The sequence below is a fragment of the Eubalaena glacialis genome, chromosome 6 (assembly GCF_028564815.1).
Source record: "Eubalaena glacialis isolate mEubGla1 chromosome 6, mEubGla1.1.hap2.+ XY, whole genome shotgun sequence".
Classification (NCBI taxonomy): domain Eukaryota; kingdom Metazoa; phylum Chordata; class Mammalia; order Artiodactyla; family Balaenidae; genus Eubalaena; species Eubalaena glacialis.
In genome coordinates, this window is record NC_083721.1 from 79848031 (window position 1) to 79861290 (window position 13260).

Consider the following 13260-nt stretch of genomic DNA (forward strand, 5'->3'; position numbering starts at 1 on the left):
GTGGGGTGGTTAGTAGCCTGATGTGGTTGGAGGGAGAGTGCTTACAAGAAACAGAGATTGGAACCAGAGAGATCAGTTAGGCAGCTAATACAATGGTCCCTGAGAGCCCTGATGAGGGCCTGACCTAAGGTAGTCACAGTGATGGTTGAGTGAAGCAACTAGCCTGGAAAACAGTGGTAGAAGTCAAACCTGGTCATACCATCAGCCATGGGGCACCATGAAACTTTACTCTCCAGCTGGATATGTCAATCAATTATCTCACTGTAACCAGGAGAAATTCTTCCACTGGGCCATCTCCTATTCTATTATGGTGTTGTCAAGGAAAAGGCTAGATTTCCACTGCTCTTCACTTAGTCATAACTACTCACTTTGTCAAGAGCCAGAAGCCTTGAATTTTCTCTCCAGAAGTCTTGGCAATGTGGCCTTTCAAGACTTCCGTGGCAGTCTCAATGGCCCCTGGTTGAGTAGGAAAAAGAGAATACCTAGTTTAGAGAAGACTGAGTCCTCTTCATGCTTATGATTAATTACTATATCCCAGCAATTCCTCCAAAAAGTTGACCAGGAAAGATAATTCTTGGAGTTGCCTGTTTGTTGTAGGCACTGCCTGCTGGAGAGCTTAGTCTTAAACTCTGGTAATTACTAAGTTGCTCTCCTTGGGTGGGACAAAAGTGATCCAAGCCCTGTGAGATTTTTATAATCTAACTCACATTTTCTCATAGAAATGAAGATAGTCATTTTCAGAGCACCAGTTTTTCTAATAAACAAATGTGTATCAGGAAGTTCAATGCATTTAGCAATACATATATTTTTAAAATCTAACCTTTCTCTCTTCAAAGAGTACATGGCCATAAAACACAAAGGAGGAAAGCTTCTTCCAATATTCTGACTATAATTTTATCTGGCTCTGGGAAATGAATTTTTTGTGTCCTTACCTCTCTTTTTTTTACCTTTATCCAAAAGGAATTCCTACTATGAGCCTGCCTCTAGCTTAAAAATGGATTAGCCCTGTCTTAATAATAAATTCATAGACCCTCTAGCTCAGTGATTCTTAAACTTCAGCACATATCAGAATCACCTGAAGTGTGTCTTAAAACAGATTTCTGGGCACTGTCCCCAGAGTTTCTGATTCAGTAGTTCTGGGGTGGGCCTGAGAATTTGCATTTCTAACAAGTTCCTGGGTGATGCTATTGGTGTGGGACTCTACTATAAGCACCATTGTTCTCTAGGCAGTTACTCTCAGCCTTGGTTACCCATCAGAATCACCGGTGGAGCTTTTGAAAATCCTAATGCCAGGGCTGTGCACCAGGCCAATTATATCAGATACTCAGTGGACGGGATTCACATAACAGTACATCAGGAGTTGTAAAAGCATCCCAGATAACTCCAATGTATAGCCAAAGTTGAGAACCACTATAGCCAAGGGCTTATCTATTATAAGTCATTCCATTTTATAAGTGTGAAAACAGGGGTCTGTGTAGGGAAGTATATAACTTGTCAAGTTCACTCAGCTAAGAAGTGACAGAGACAAGACAGGAAACCCAGACATTCCACTTCCAGGCCTACAACACAGTGCTGGTCTCATGCCCAACCCTGGGACAAGTATGTTACAAGTTCTCATATATTCTCTGTATAATAGGGCTTTATGCTAGACACCTAATCTTCCATAAACATTAACATTCTTAATCCTCTTAGCTTGAGATCTTTCTCTCCCAAAAGGAAATGGGGATACTAGCCTGGCTAGGACCCATTCAAATATCTTCTCCCAGAGGTGAGGTGATTGTAGGATTTTGGTTTGCTTGTTTTCTCAGACTATGATAAAAGTCTTTGAAAGACGTTGGCCACAGAGTCCATCAGTTAAGAAAAATCTTATATGAGTCCACATGTAAAATACAGGAAAAGAATGGAGCTGCTTCAGATGAAATGGTAGTAAATGGTACAGAACTTTACGTACTTAGCTGTCCCCCTCCCTTCCACTCATTCCACACAGCACAAGTCATCCAGCAAATGGATAGGACAACTACAGAGAATTGAGTGATCTGGGTTCATAGTCCAGATATGTCATGAATAAATTCTGTGACCTACAGATAATTATTTAACTTTCCTTGGCTTCCACTTCTTTATCTATAAGACAACTGAGTAGACTGAACCAAAGCTTTCTGAGCCAAGCTGATGATCAAAACCTCCTGGAAATCTTTAAGAAAATATGATCATAGCCTTTTACACTGAGAGATTCTAATTTTCAATTTTAACAAGTTTCCTGTTGGATTGGACAGTCAGCCAGGGGACTGAATGATTTCCAACTCTTTTGTCATCCTCTGGTGCTGGTTAAAGGATTGTCAGAAAGCTAGTATGGTACCCCGTGCTTGCTGAAACCTGTGTGTCATAAAATCAGTCAGTTCTGGGACACTAGTCAAATATGCCTTGAGCTCCCACTGACACAGGAGACTGTGTCAACATCACTGGTTTCCAGTAATCCAGCTGGTAGGACTGGACTACCCCGCAGGGAAACTTCCTGATTCTGTGACAATTCTCCCATCACCCGTCATCTTCGGCTCCCCATGATACAGCCTGACTCTACTAGGCCCACTGGTCAAAGTTCTCTAAAAAATGATGCTTTCTTTGATGACTCATCATGGCTATTTTTCCTGTCTCTTTTCCTGTATTCACATAATTTCTGCCTCAAGCTAATATAACTTGATAGTGAAACTAATACTTTTCAGAAGAAAAAAATTATAAGTGGAATTGGAGAATAATGAAATAATCCTAAAATAAGCATTTTGTTGGATGCTTTTATGCCAGACACTTTGCCAAAAACATGTAAAGATGAATAAAAGAATGTAGAATTTTTCAAAACCTTACTTGTCTTCCCTATGGAAGGCAATTGGCAAAAGCTATCAAAATGATCTAATCTTCGATCCACACATTCCATTTCTGTGAAGTTATACTATAGATACTCTTGCATATGTACAAAATGACATATGTATAAAGTGTCCTTTGCAGCCTAGTTTGTGGATAGCAAAAACTTGGAAACCATGCAAATATCTATCAATAGTAGACTTTTTAGGTATATCATGGGACATATCCATGCAATGAAATATGATAAATATGTAAAAAATGAAGAAACATGTACTAATCTTTGATTTCAAAATACGTTATTAAGTGAAAGGAAAAAAATGTTCAGAAGAAAGGGTAAATATGCCACCTTTTTGTGTGAAAAGGAGGAGAATGGATAAGAATAAGTATTTGTGTTTGTACAGGCCTAAAGTCACTCTAGAAGGATACATAGAAAATGTTAACAGCGGTTCCCTAAGGGTAGGGAAGGAACTTGGTGGATGGACCCAGTGGATGGGTGTTGTTTGGCTGTACACATTTTCAAAAGTTAAACATTAAAAATAAAGTGTATTCCTTATAGAACAGTTTGGAAGTCTCTGGAGTTCTGTCCATGTCCTCACTGCCTGAATTCTTACCTTCAGTAGAAATATCAGTTATGCCTCTATGGAACAGTTATGCATTGTATCCTGATAGAGTATTTTACTCTCCTCCATTTGTTATTATTGGTTACTATGATAAATTAACTTCAGCCTTTTAGTGTCAAAAATGAAATAAAGTGTGTGAACACTTTGACTTGTGTCCAGGACAAGGTTTTAAATCTCAGTCTTTCTGCTGGCTGTGAGACCCATGTTAAGTCACCTTGTCATTCCATGCATCAGTGTAAGCATTTGTTAGATGGATAAGATATCATTAACTGTAACAGAGCTGTTAGGAAATGGTGAAAACATTAGGTAACACTGAAGAATAGAAGACTTTATTATCATTCTTCTTGTTAACATTAAATAGAAGGGAAATCATTGTACTGGGTTTGGGGGATCAAATGGTTACTGCAATGGAACAATTAGCTCTGAGACTCCTTGCAATCTAAGACTAATAAGAAAGTATAATGGAATGATACGTACTCATCACTCGACCAGAGAAAGCCTGGCAAGAGAGTACACATACATTTCTAATTCTAAATTTTAAGAAAAAATCATTAGGGGGATCCTTACTGATAAGTCACTACATAGCTTAATGGTCAATATTTTCTCTAATAGTCTAGCACTAAATATTTTCAATCAAAACAAACATACTGAGGAAAGTTCAAAGACATATGTATTTGTCTCCTTGTGTTTCCTTGAGCTGGAATAGCCCAGGGCCAGTAGTCACACAAACAATATTCATGTCTGCTGCTAATATTTTCCCATGTACTGGACCCCTTAGCTAGACAGTGAGAGGAGGGGACAAGATAGAAAGGAATGCTCCTAGGGACTTAGACACAATCAGCTCCCCCTTGAGGGTGTCGTCATACCAAGAAAGAGTTTGCTTTGTGGTATATTCATAAGGTAAGAAAACCAGCTGTGAATTGGATGTGATTTGTAAAGCCCAGGCAAATTTGTCTCTCCCTGAAAATGAAGGAAATGCTTCTTATTTCATGATTGTTAAGTGTCTGCCCTCAGATAGAAACACCAACTTTACTACCATCTTCAAAGGATTTCAGTGTAAGGAGGGGAGTCAAGAAACATTTTGCCCAGTGAGATATATAATTTCTAAATCACAAAGAAGCTCACACAGACAATTACAATACAACAATACAATATATTTAGTTGTTCCCAGTACAAGAGCAAGACATGGGGAAGCGTGTAGTAAGAGAAGAGGGAAAAGGAGAGAGTATGAAAGTCAAATTAGTGTCATGAAGGCAACAGCATCTTGCCACACAATGGGAAGTCCCAAACCTGCTTATTAAAATCTTGTTACTCACAATAGAACACAGGCTATAAAAAGGCCATGGGGAACCATTAATTAAATATTAAAAGATCAAAGAGTTTTAGTCCCATTAGTTTGTATGTAATTTACATTCTCAAGTATAAATTTAGAGATAATTCCCCATCTCTAATCGCTTTCAACTTTCTGATAAGGTATCTGCAAATATAGAATCCTACAGGGAGTTTAAATATATCTTTCCCCATGTGGATCAAGTATTGCTCCTTTCATAAGAAGTTGCTTTTGAATATCACTCTCCACAACTAAAGTGATTATCATAATATACCTCAAGTTATCAGCCTTGAGGGGTACTTTTGTTGAGAGAAGACAGTAGGCCATTTTTAGATATGTCTAAGCAATAATAGCAGATGAACAAAAATAGGAGGAAAAGGTTATCCAAGCAGACTGATAGCAAGTGGTTCAGACCTTCATTACTGTGACTCCTCATTCATTGTCCAAGGCCAGAGGCAGTGGATGGGTGGTAGAAAGTTCCAGGAGTCTTGGGTTCCTGGCCTGCTATGACCCCTAAGTTGCTGGTTGCCTTTGGACAAGCCACATCTTCTCTGTGTGTCTCAGGGGTGGGGTTGGATATTATCTGAGGCCCCTCCTGGCTCTGAGAAAGAATGTTGCTAAGCTGTATCAGAAGGGCAAATTTGCAGTAAATAAATAATTGGCTGGAAGCCTGAGGGAAGAAAGCAACAACCCAGAGTGACCTATAAAAGAACACAAGAGGTTTAAGGGACCAGATTGGCTTGTTTTACGACCAGGTATTCAGAGACGTGATCTAATGCACGATATTATGATGCTTAAAATGTCTTGTTTGTCCTAAATTGATCTATACTTTCATATCAGTCACATCTTTGCATATCCAGCTTGAAACTCATATACTGATCCTCCTTATTATAGCATTGGGTGTCCACTCCTGGCAGCTGAGTAACTGAGTGCCATCCTGCCTCAGCAAGCCAAGGAATAACTTTCCTTTCCAGATATGAGCAAGAACCAACTTAAATATCCAGCAAAACTTAAATAAATTGTACTACATCCCCATAGCGAGATATTATAGAGTGTTAAAAATGGTGTTATGAAACTACAGTTATTGACATAATAAATATTTGGCATGTAATTCTATTTTTTTGCACAATAAAATGTACATGTAAGAAAAAAGTAAGGTTATTCACCAAAATGTATAAAAGCACATTCATATATTTTGGTTAACTTTGAACTGTGGAATTATGGTGACTTTTATCTTGCTTGTCCACATTTTCCAATTTTTTTCAATAAATCACCTCCTGTGAAATTATTTTAAAACCCTGTAATAAAATAAAATGCATGGCCAAGGAATTTCTCCACTCAGTCACTTACTGCTTTTCTGAATTTGCAAGATATATTCTTAAAATTCTTACACTGTAATAAACTGATTTATTTTAAATCACTGCGTGGGATCACAGAACTATGAATGGGAATTGGGGAACATTTGTTCTAACGTTAGCTTTGCTACTTACTAACCTCTTGGGCAAGTCAGTGCTCACTAACTGTTAGGACCTTGGGTGAGCCACTGCCCCTCTCTGGACTTCAGCTGCCTCTAAAAATGAGAGAATTGACTAGCAACTTGGTGTTCAAAGTGTGGTCTGTGGACAGAAAGCATGAGCATTGCCAGAGAGTTTATATAAATGCAGAATCTAAGGCCTCATCCCAGACCCACTGAATCAAACCAGTATTTTAACAAGCTCTCCAGGTGATCCGTTTGCACGATAAAGACTGAGAAGCCCTGGACCAGATCATCCTTAGCTCTAAGAAGCAAAACATTATGATGTATGTTTCATAGATCTGAGTCATTCAGAGCCCTGGTCTGATTTAATTATCCCTTGAGAAAATCAGTTAGCTTCCTTCATTTGAACCTCTTTCCTGCTACAGACCCTATACGTCTACATTTATATCTCACCTTAGGGGTCATGGTGAGGTCATGGGCATCTTAATATCATTCCTTATTACCAATAACAGAAATGTGAACGCCAAGTCAGCAAAAAAGAGAAAGAAAGCATTTAAAATAGCAAGAGATGTTGTTTATGAAATGTTAATAGATGCGTCTTACACTGTACTAAGAACTCTTTAAAAATTAGCTTATTTAAACTCCCATGTAAAACTGATATTTTCAGCTTCCCTGGTGGCGCAGTGGTTGAGAATCTGCCTGCCAATGCAGGGGACATGGGTTCAAGCCCTGGTCTGGGAAGATCCCACATGCCGTGGAGCAACTAGGCCCGTGAGCCACAACTACTGAGCCTGCGCGTCTGGAGCCTGTGCTCCGCAACAAGAAAGGCCGCGATAGTGAGAGGCCCGCGCACCGCGATGAAGAGTGGCCCCCGCTTGCCGCAGCTGGAGAAAGCCCTCGCACAGAAACAAAGACCCAACACAGCAAAAATAAATAATAGATTCAAAAAAAAAAAAAACTGATATTTTATCCATACTTTGAAGATGAGAAAATTTATATATATGTATATATATATACACACACACATATACATACATACATACATATGTCTCCTCCCATTTCCTCAGCTACCACCACATCAGCAGATTTGTGGTTTACAAGGTAGTAAAACTGCATCATTATTTATTCAAAATAATATTTATCATTGTTTCAGTCGAACCAACAATCGTATTTTCATTATCCTCATATGCATTAAAGCACATTCATTATACTCACATGCTAAAAAAGAAAAAACCTCTTCATATTTTGTCTCTTGGTCGGAAGGAAAGTTAATGCTGACTGCTTGGGAATGTAGCCTTTACAGATACCTCCTAAAGAGTCCTCAGGTCTACTTCAGACTCACTGATAAGATTAGAAGAAGGTTTTCCTTTCCCAAGCTCTTGAGAACTTAAAGTTATTTTCTATACACCTGTTGGAGAAGATGTTCTTCACATGAATCGTAGTCAATCACTGAAAACCTTTACTAGGGGGCCATATGTTCAATTGTACATTATGGTAGAAAGAACACCGGACTTAGAGACAGAAGATACAGAGTCTAGCTACAGCTCTTACACTAATATTACATGACTTAGGTCACTTCACTCCTCTGAAACTTCAATACGTTTACCACTAAAACAAGAGTGATAAGCCCTTTCCTGCCTACCTCACAGTGTTTCTCCAGGGAACTGTATTTTATAAGCTACATAGAGCCACACAAATAAAAGCATCATGTAAATACATAAATAAACAAACAAAAGCTCTGTTGTAGCTTTAGACTGTGTCAATTTAGCTAAGCTAGAACTACATTTTCTAGAATTTCCTTTTCTGTCTGCTTCTAAATTAGTGCTGGCCACAAGAGACGTTTGTGTCAGATTTGAAAGGCAGAAGTGAAACATCAGTCATGATCCCTTATTGAAGATCAGGGCAGGACAATCAGGCCCAAGTGCAGCTCACGTTCACAGCTGCCAACCTCCTGTTTACTTGATGGCATGGGAGGGGGTGGGGAAGCCCTTGGACCTACAGCTCCTTTTGTTACAGTCAGACCTCCTCCCTCAGATCCTCCTTCCCTGAACTGGGTAAGTGTGCAGCTCGCTCGGTGGAGAAGAGCACTGGCTTCTCCTGAAAGTGACTCACATCTTCAAGTTCAAACTTGGTGGGAGACAAACACAGGTTCCATTTTTCCATGGTGGGAGCCGCTTGGTCAAAAGGAATTCCAGTTTGTCCATTCAGGTTCAGGTTTTTCTCTATTTCCTATTCCTACTTCACAACAGCCAATTGGTTGATCTATAGCAACTTCAGACCCATGATCAGATGCAAAGACAACAGCTTTGCATAGACTTCTCAGGCAGCTCTCTTAATTGAACCAGCTTCCAATGATAAAGTCTTTATTCTATATCATTCATCACTGTTCTTCCCTCATCAAATCCTGTTCTTCTCTCATCATCACTATCAAAGAAAAGGACACTTTAAGGGATGCTTTGATTTCTTTCCCAGCTATATCTTAAGCTTAACTTTGCATATTCAATAAAGTTCTCATACTTTGGAAAATAAACCATTTGCTTTACCTATGCAAAAACGCACAAACACACATATAGTATAGGACATGCCAAGCTCTCTGCACATATGAGTCACTGAATATAGGTTAAGAGTCACTGAATATAGGTAATATAGGTATATATCTTCAAACACACACACACACACACACACACATTGAGTCTCTTTAGCTACAACTTTATCTTAACCAAAGATATATTTTAAAGGCTAACAAGTCAGGGTTTGTTAGTTAAAGCATTATAAATAGTCTCAAACTCTTGGCCACCACTTATTTAGGACTTGAGTTGAAAAAAAATTTTTTTCAACAAAGAGATGTTCCATGTACACTTGAAGAATCTCTCTGTTGCCACAGTGCACAATCTGCAATGTTGCCCCCAGTTGATGGTAGCCTACAAGCTCACTGCTTTGATGCACAGGGAAGAAGCTCAGCTCCAAACTGCAGCTACAGGTTTGGAATAAAGTTTTGTCCCTGCATTGTTATACCAGCATGCCCATGTAGACCCTTGAGGTTTAGCCCATGCTCAGCAACCCTTTCCACTCCATCACCCATGTCTTTTCCAGACTTACAACAAATACTCCCTCTGGCTCCCAGCTTTATATTCTAGCCAGTCTGGTTCTCTCTCCATAGAGCATTAATTTATTGAGGTCAGGTCTAGCATGAATACAGGACTGAGGAACCAAAGACCCATGGAGGCTGGAGGACCTGCTTCTCCTTGATACTATCTGGTGGTCAAAAATAGACCCTTAACTTCTCCGAAATTCAGATCCTTCACCTATAAAATGGAGATAAGGATGACTACTTCACAGTTATTGTGACTATTACACAAGATAACGAACATGAAAACAGTTGGTAAAACGTGGTATATGGAAGGATATTAGGATATTTTTAAGGAGAAGTCTTATGTAGTATTTAAATTCATGATTTTATTATTTTACCCGTGTAACGAAGTACTTCCGTGAGATATAAGGCTGGTGATAGCGACTGGGGTAGAGTGCTGATTCAGTCACGCTTGGAGGCCTTGAAGTCTGCCTTGGCCCTGAGACGGTGCCTGGGTCACCCTCCTCCGTGGACAGCTGATCAGTCTCAGAGGTTTGGTCATCTCCCTCTTGCTTCAGAGACACAGGCTGGAATCCTTCAAAACTCCCAATTGTTGACATTTCTTCAGCTTAAAACAAGGAAGAAACAATCTTCTCAGAAAAAAAAAAAAAAAAAAGTCGCCTGTGTCCTAGCTATGGCAAAACAGTATATGGTGAGCAAATGATGCTCCTGAAACTGACAAACCCACCACACGTTAACTAAGCAGAGGCACTGATGTATGCAGTTCAATAACACAGACTCTACAATCCTCTGTGGACATTTACCAGGGGAAAGAAGCAGAGACCCTCTGGACAGAGAAAAGGAAGCTGCAAGTGTTTCCATTTTCCCCATCTTTATTCCCAGGGACAGGAAGCTGAACAAGGGAACAGCAGTATGAAATCATTATCAGGGCTTCCCTGGTGGTGCAGTGGTTGAGAATCTGCCTGCCAATGTAGGGGACACGGGTTTGTGCCCTGGTCTGGGAGGATCCCACATGCCGCGGAGCAACTGGGCCCGTGAGCCACAATTACTGAGCCTGCGCGTCTGGAGCCTGTGCTCCGCAACAAGAGAGGTCACGATAGTGAGAGGCCCGCGCACCGCGATGAAGAGCGGCCCCCGCTTGCCGCAACTAGAGAAAGCCCTCGCACAGAAACGAAGACCCAACATAGCAATCAATCAATCAATCAATCGATAAAAAATAAATAAATCTAAAAAAAAAAAATCATTATCAGACAATTTCTCTTCAAGTCTTCATAGCATTTTTGCTTGAAAACCTACTAGCCTGCAAGCTTATTTAAGAGTTAAAAGCAATGATATCGCACCGTCTTGTGTACTTTTTGGGTAGTAATAGGGCACGAAAGCACTTAGAACTGAGCATATTTTTAACCGCAAGATGGCAATTCTAAAAATGTATCTTCAAGGATACACGAGGAATATAGCCAATAATTTATAACTGTAAATGGAATGTAACCTTTAAAAATTGTGAATCATTACATTGTACACCTGTAACTTATATAATATTGTACATCAACTATACTTCAGTAAAAAATTTTAATAATAAATAAATAAATAAAAGTGTATGCTAAGGAAATAATTTAGACAAATGCAAACACGTAAATATAGAAGGTTGTGCATTACAACACTGTGTCTAATAGTAGAAAAGTACATAATTTTATGTCTAATAGCAAAACATCGTGTATGATAGCAACATTACACACTCACACAACACTGCATCTAATACCAAAAAACTATAGTGAAACTAAGTATCCATCAGCAGAGAATTGGCTAAATAAGACATGTTATACTGCACAATGAATACAATGTAGTCATTACAAATGTGAGGATATATTTTTACCATGGAATGACATCCAAAAAAAAAATTGTTAATGGAAAAAATGTTATAAAATATTATGAATAATGTTACTCAAATTTGTTACAATAATTCAGAAAGAAAGAAGGAAGGTAGGAAGGGAGAAAGGGAGGGAGGGAAGGAAGGAATAATACCTGGACTTGCATATGTATATACTTGTGTGGTAGGACAGAGGTTAGAAACAATCTAAAAGGAAATAAAATAAAGTATTAATAATGATTATCTCTGACAAACTAGTGGTTACCAATGAGGAGAGGGAAAAAAGGAGGGGCAAGATAGGGGTAGGGGATTAAGAGGTACCAGCTACTATGTATAAAATAAATAAGTTATGAGGGTATATTGTTCAGCACAGGGAATGTGGTCAATATTTTATAATAACTATAAATGGATTATAATCTTTAAAAATTATGAATCACTATGTTGTACACCTGAAACATATAATATTGTACACCAACTCTACCTCAATTAAAAAAAATGATTATCTCTGGGTGATAGGGTTACAGGTGATTTTTATTTTCTGTTTTCTTAAGTCTCTGGATGCTTACAATGATTATATCTGACTTAAAATAAATAGAAACACAATAGATTTATGTATATTTTGTAAATGTAAAGAAGTAACACAAAGCAAAACAAAATAGAAGGTACATGCTAGCTTAGCAAAAAGTGCCCTCAGTCAAGTGGCCATTCTCAAGCAGAGGCCACGTAATTATGGCTACAGCACGCACACCACCAATGCTACAAGGTAGGAGGGTCTCACACACAGCATCACAGTGGGACTGGAAATGCCATCTTAGTGTCAAGGTTTCCTCAGCGTTCTTAATCAGACAAATTCCATTCCTTTGCTCTTGTGAAACACCAGAAAGTGAGAAATGGCCCCTACCCATGGCAAGTTTACATTATTGAAACTGGGAATAATTCAAGTATTCAAGAGAGATAAAAATAGTATGAGCATATAATTTATTGCCTAACCCTGGACACTTTTGAGCATGAAAAAGTGTTATTAACAATCATGCCAGGATGATAGGAGTAAACCAGCATTGTCTCAGGAAAATGTAAACATACACAGTCACCCCGAGGGGCTTCAGTGGAGGGAAAACACAGCTGGTTAGGGACTCACGAGTGAAAAACCCTCTGTAGGTCATATTACAGGTTATTTCTTCTGATTCTACCAGCAACCCTAGAAGGATGGTTTCATCTCCATCTCTCTGGGGATCCCAGAGTTGGTGGGACCCCCCTGCCCCAGGGTACACTTGGATAGTAGTGACAGCACACAGCCTCCCACTCAGGACTCCCAACCACGATTTGAGTCCAACAAGCCCACCATGATGCACACTGTCTTACAACAGAAAGGGCTTCACTGAGTTTTCAGATAATTTTTTAAAGTTATTAGCCTGTGAGAAATACAAGGGCACGCATGGAAAAGCAGGAGAAATTTACTGCGTGTGTGTGAGAGAGAGAGGTCATTGAGGCACTGCGGCCTCCCTGGCAACTGCATGCTCTATTTTTGTAGGTCTGCCGCCTCTATTACAGTGGCTGTTGGAAGGACGTGTGTTTCTAGAGTTCCCTGTAACCTGTGAAGGAAGGTTTGTGCCTTTGGGGAAGGAAATCCTGCTTCTGTATTTGCAGAATTCTGTGAACTGGAGCCTAACAACAGACATCTGTGAAAGGCTCCAGTGCTTGGAAAACAGAGGGAGGATTTAATTAGCACCACTTCCTCTCCCTCAGGCTGTCTTCTCTGGAAACACTTGGAGAAGGGAAGTGAAGCACTTGGAGACTGAGATTTTGAGGTCCAGGAAGAAGGAAACTCTCAGCTCCAGTTAAATTCTGACAGCCGTGAAGAGTAGAAAAACTGAGCCCAGCCACCTCAATGCAGAATGATTCCAGCTCTGTTGCAGTCATGGGGACATCTTTGCAAGGACAATGAACGTAACTTCTTCAACAACCTCCCGGATATGAGAGGAGTGCCATGCGTCGAAGCAGCCCCCAACGGTCCTCAGC

General features: G+C 39.6%; 1 protein-coding gene across 1 annotated transcript in view; it reads right to left on the reverse strand.

Annotated features, from left to right (window-relative positions):
- Positions 1 to 13260, reverse strand: part of TPRG1 (tumor protein p63 regulated 1) — a 332481-nt gene that overhangs the window by 100454 nt on the left and 218767 nt on the right. The window contains 2 exon segments of the mRNA XM_061193285.1: positions 369 to 482; positions 9768 to 9981. Coding sequence (XP_061049268.1) covers positions 369 to 482; positions 9768 to 9981 — 328 coding nt within the window.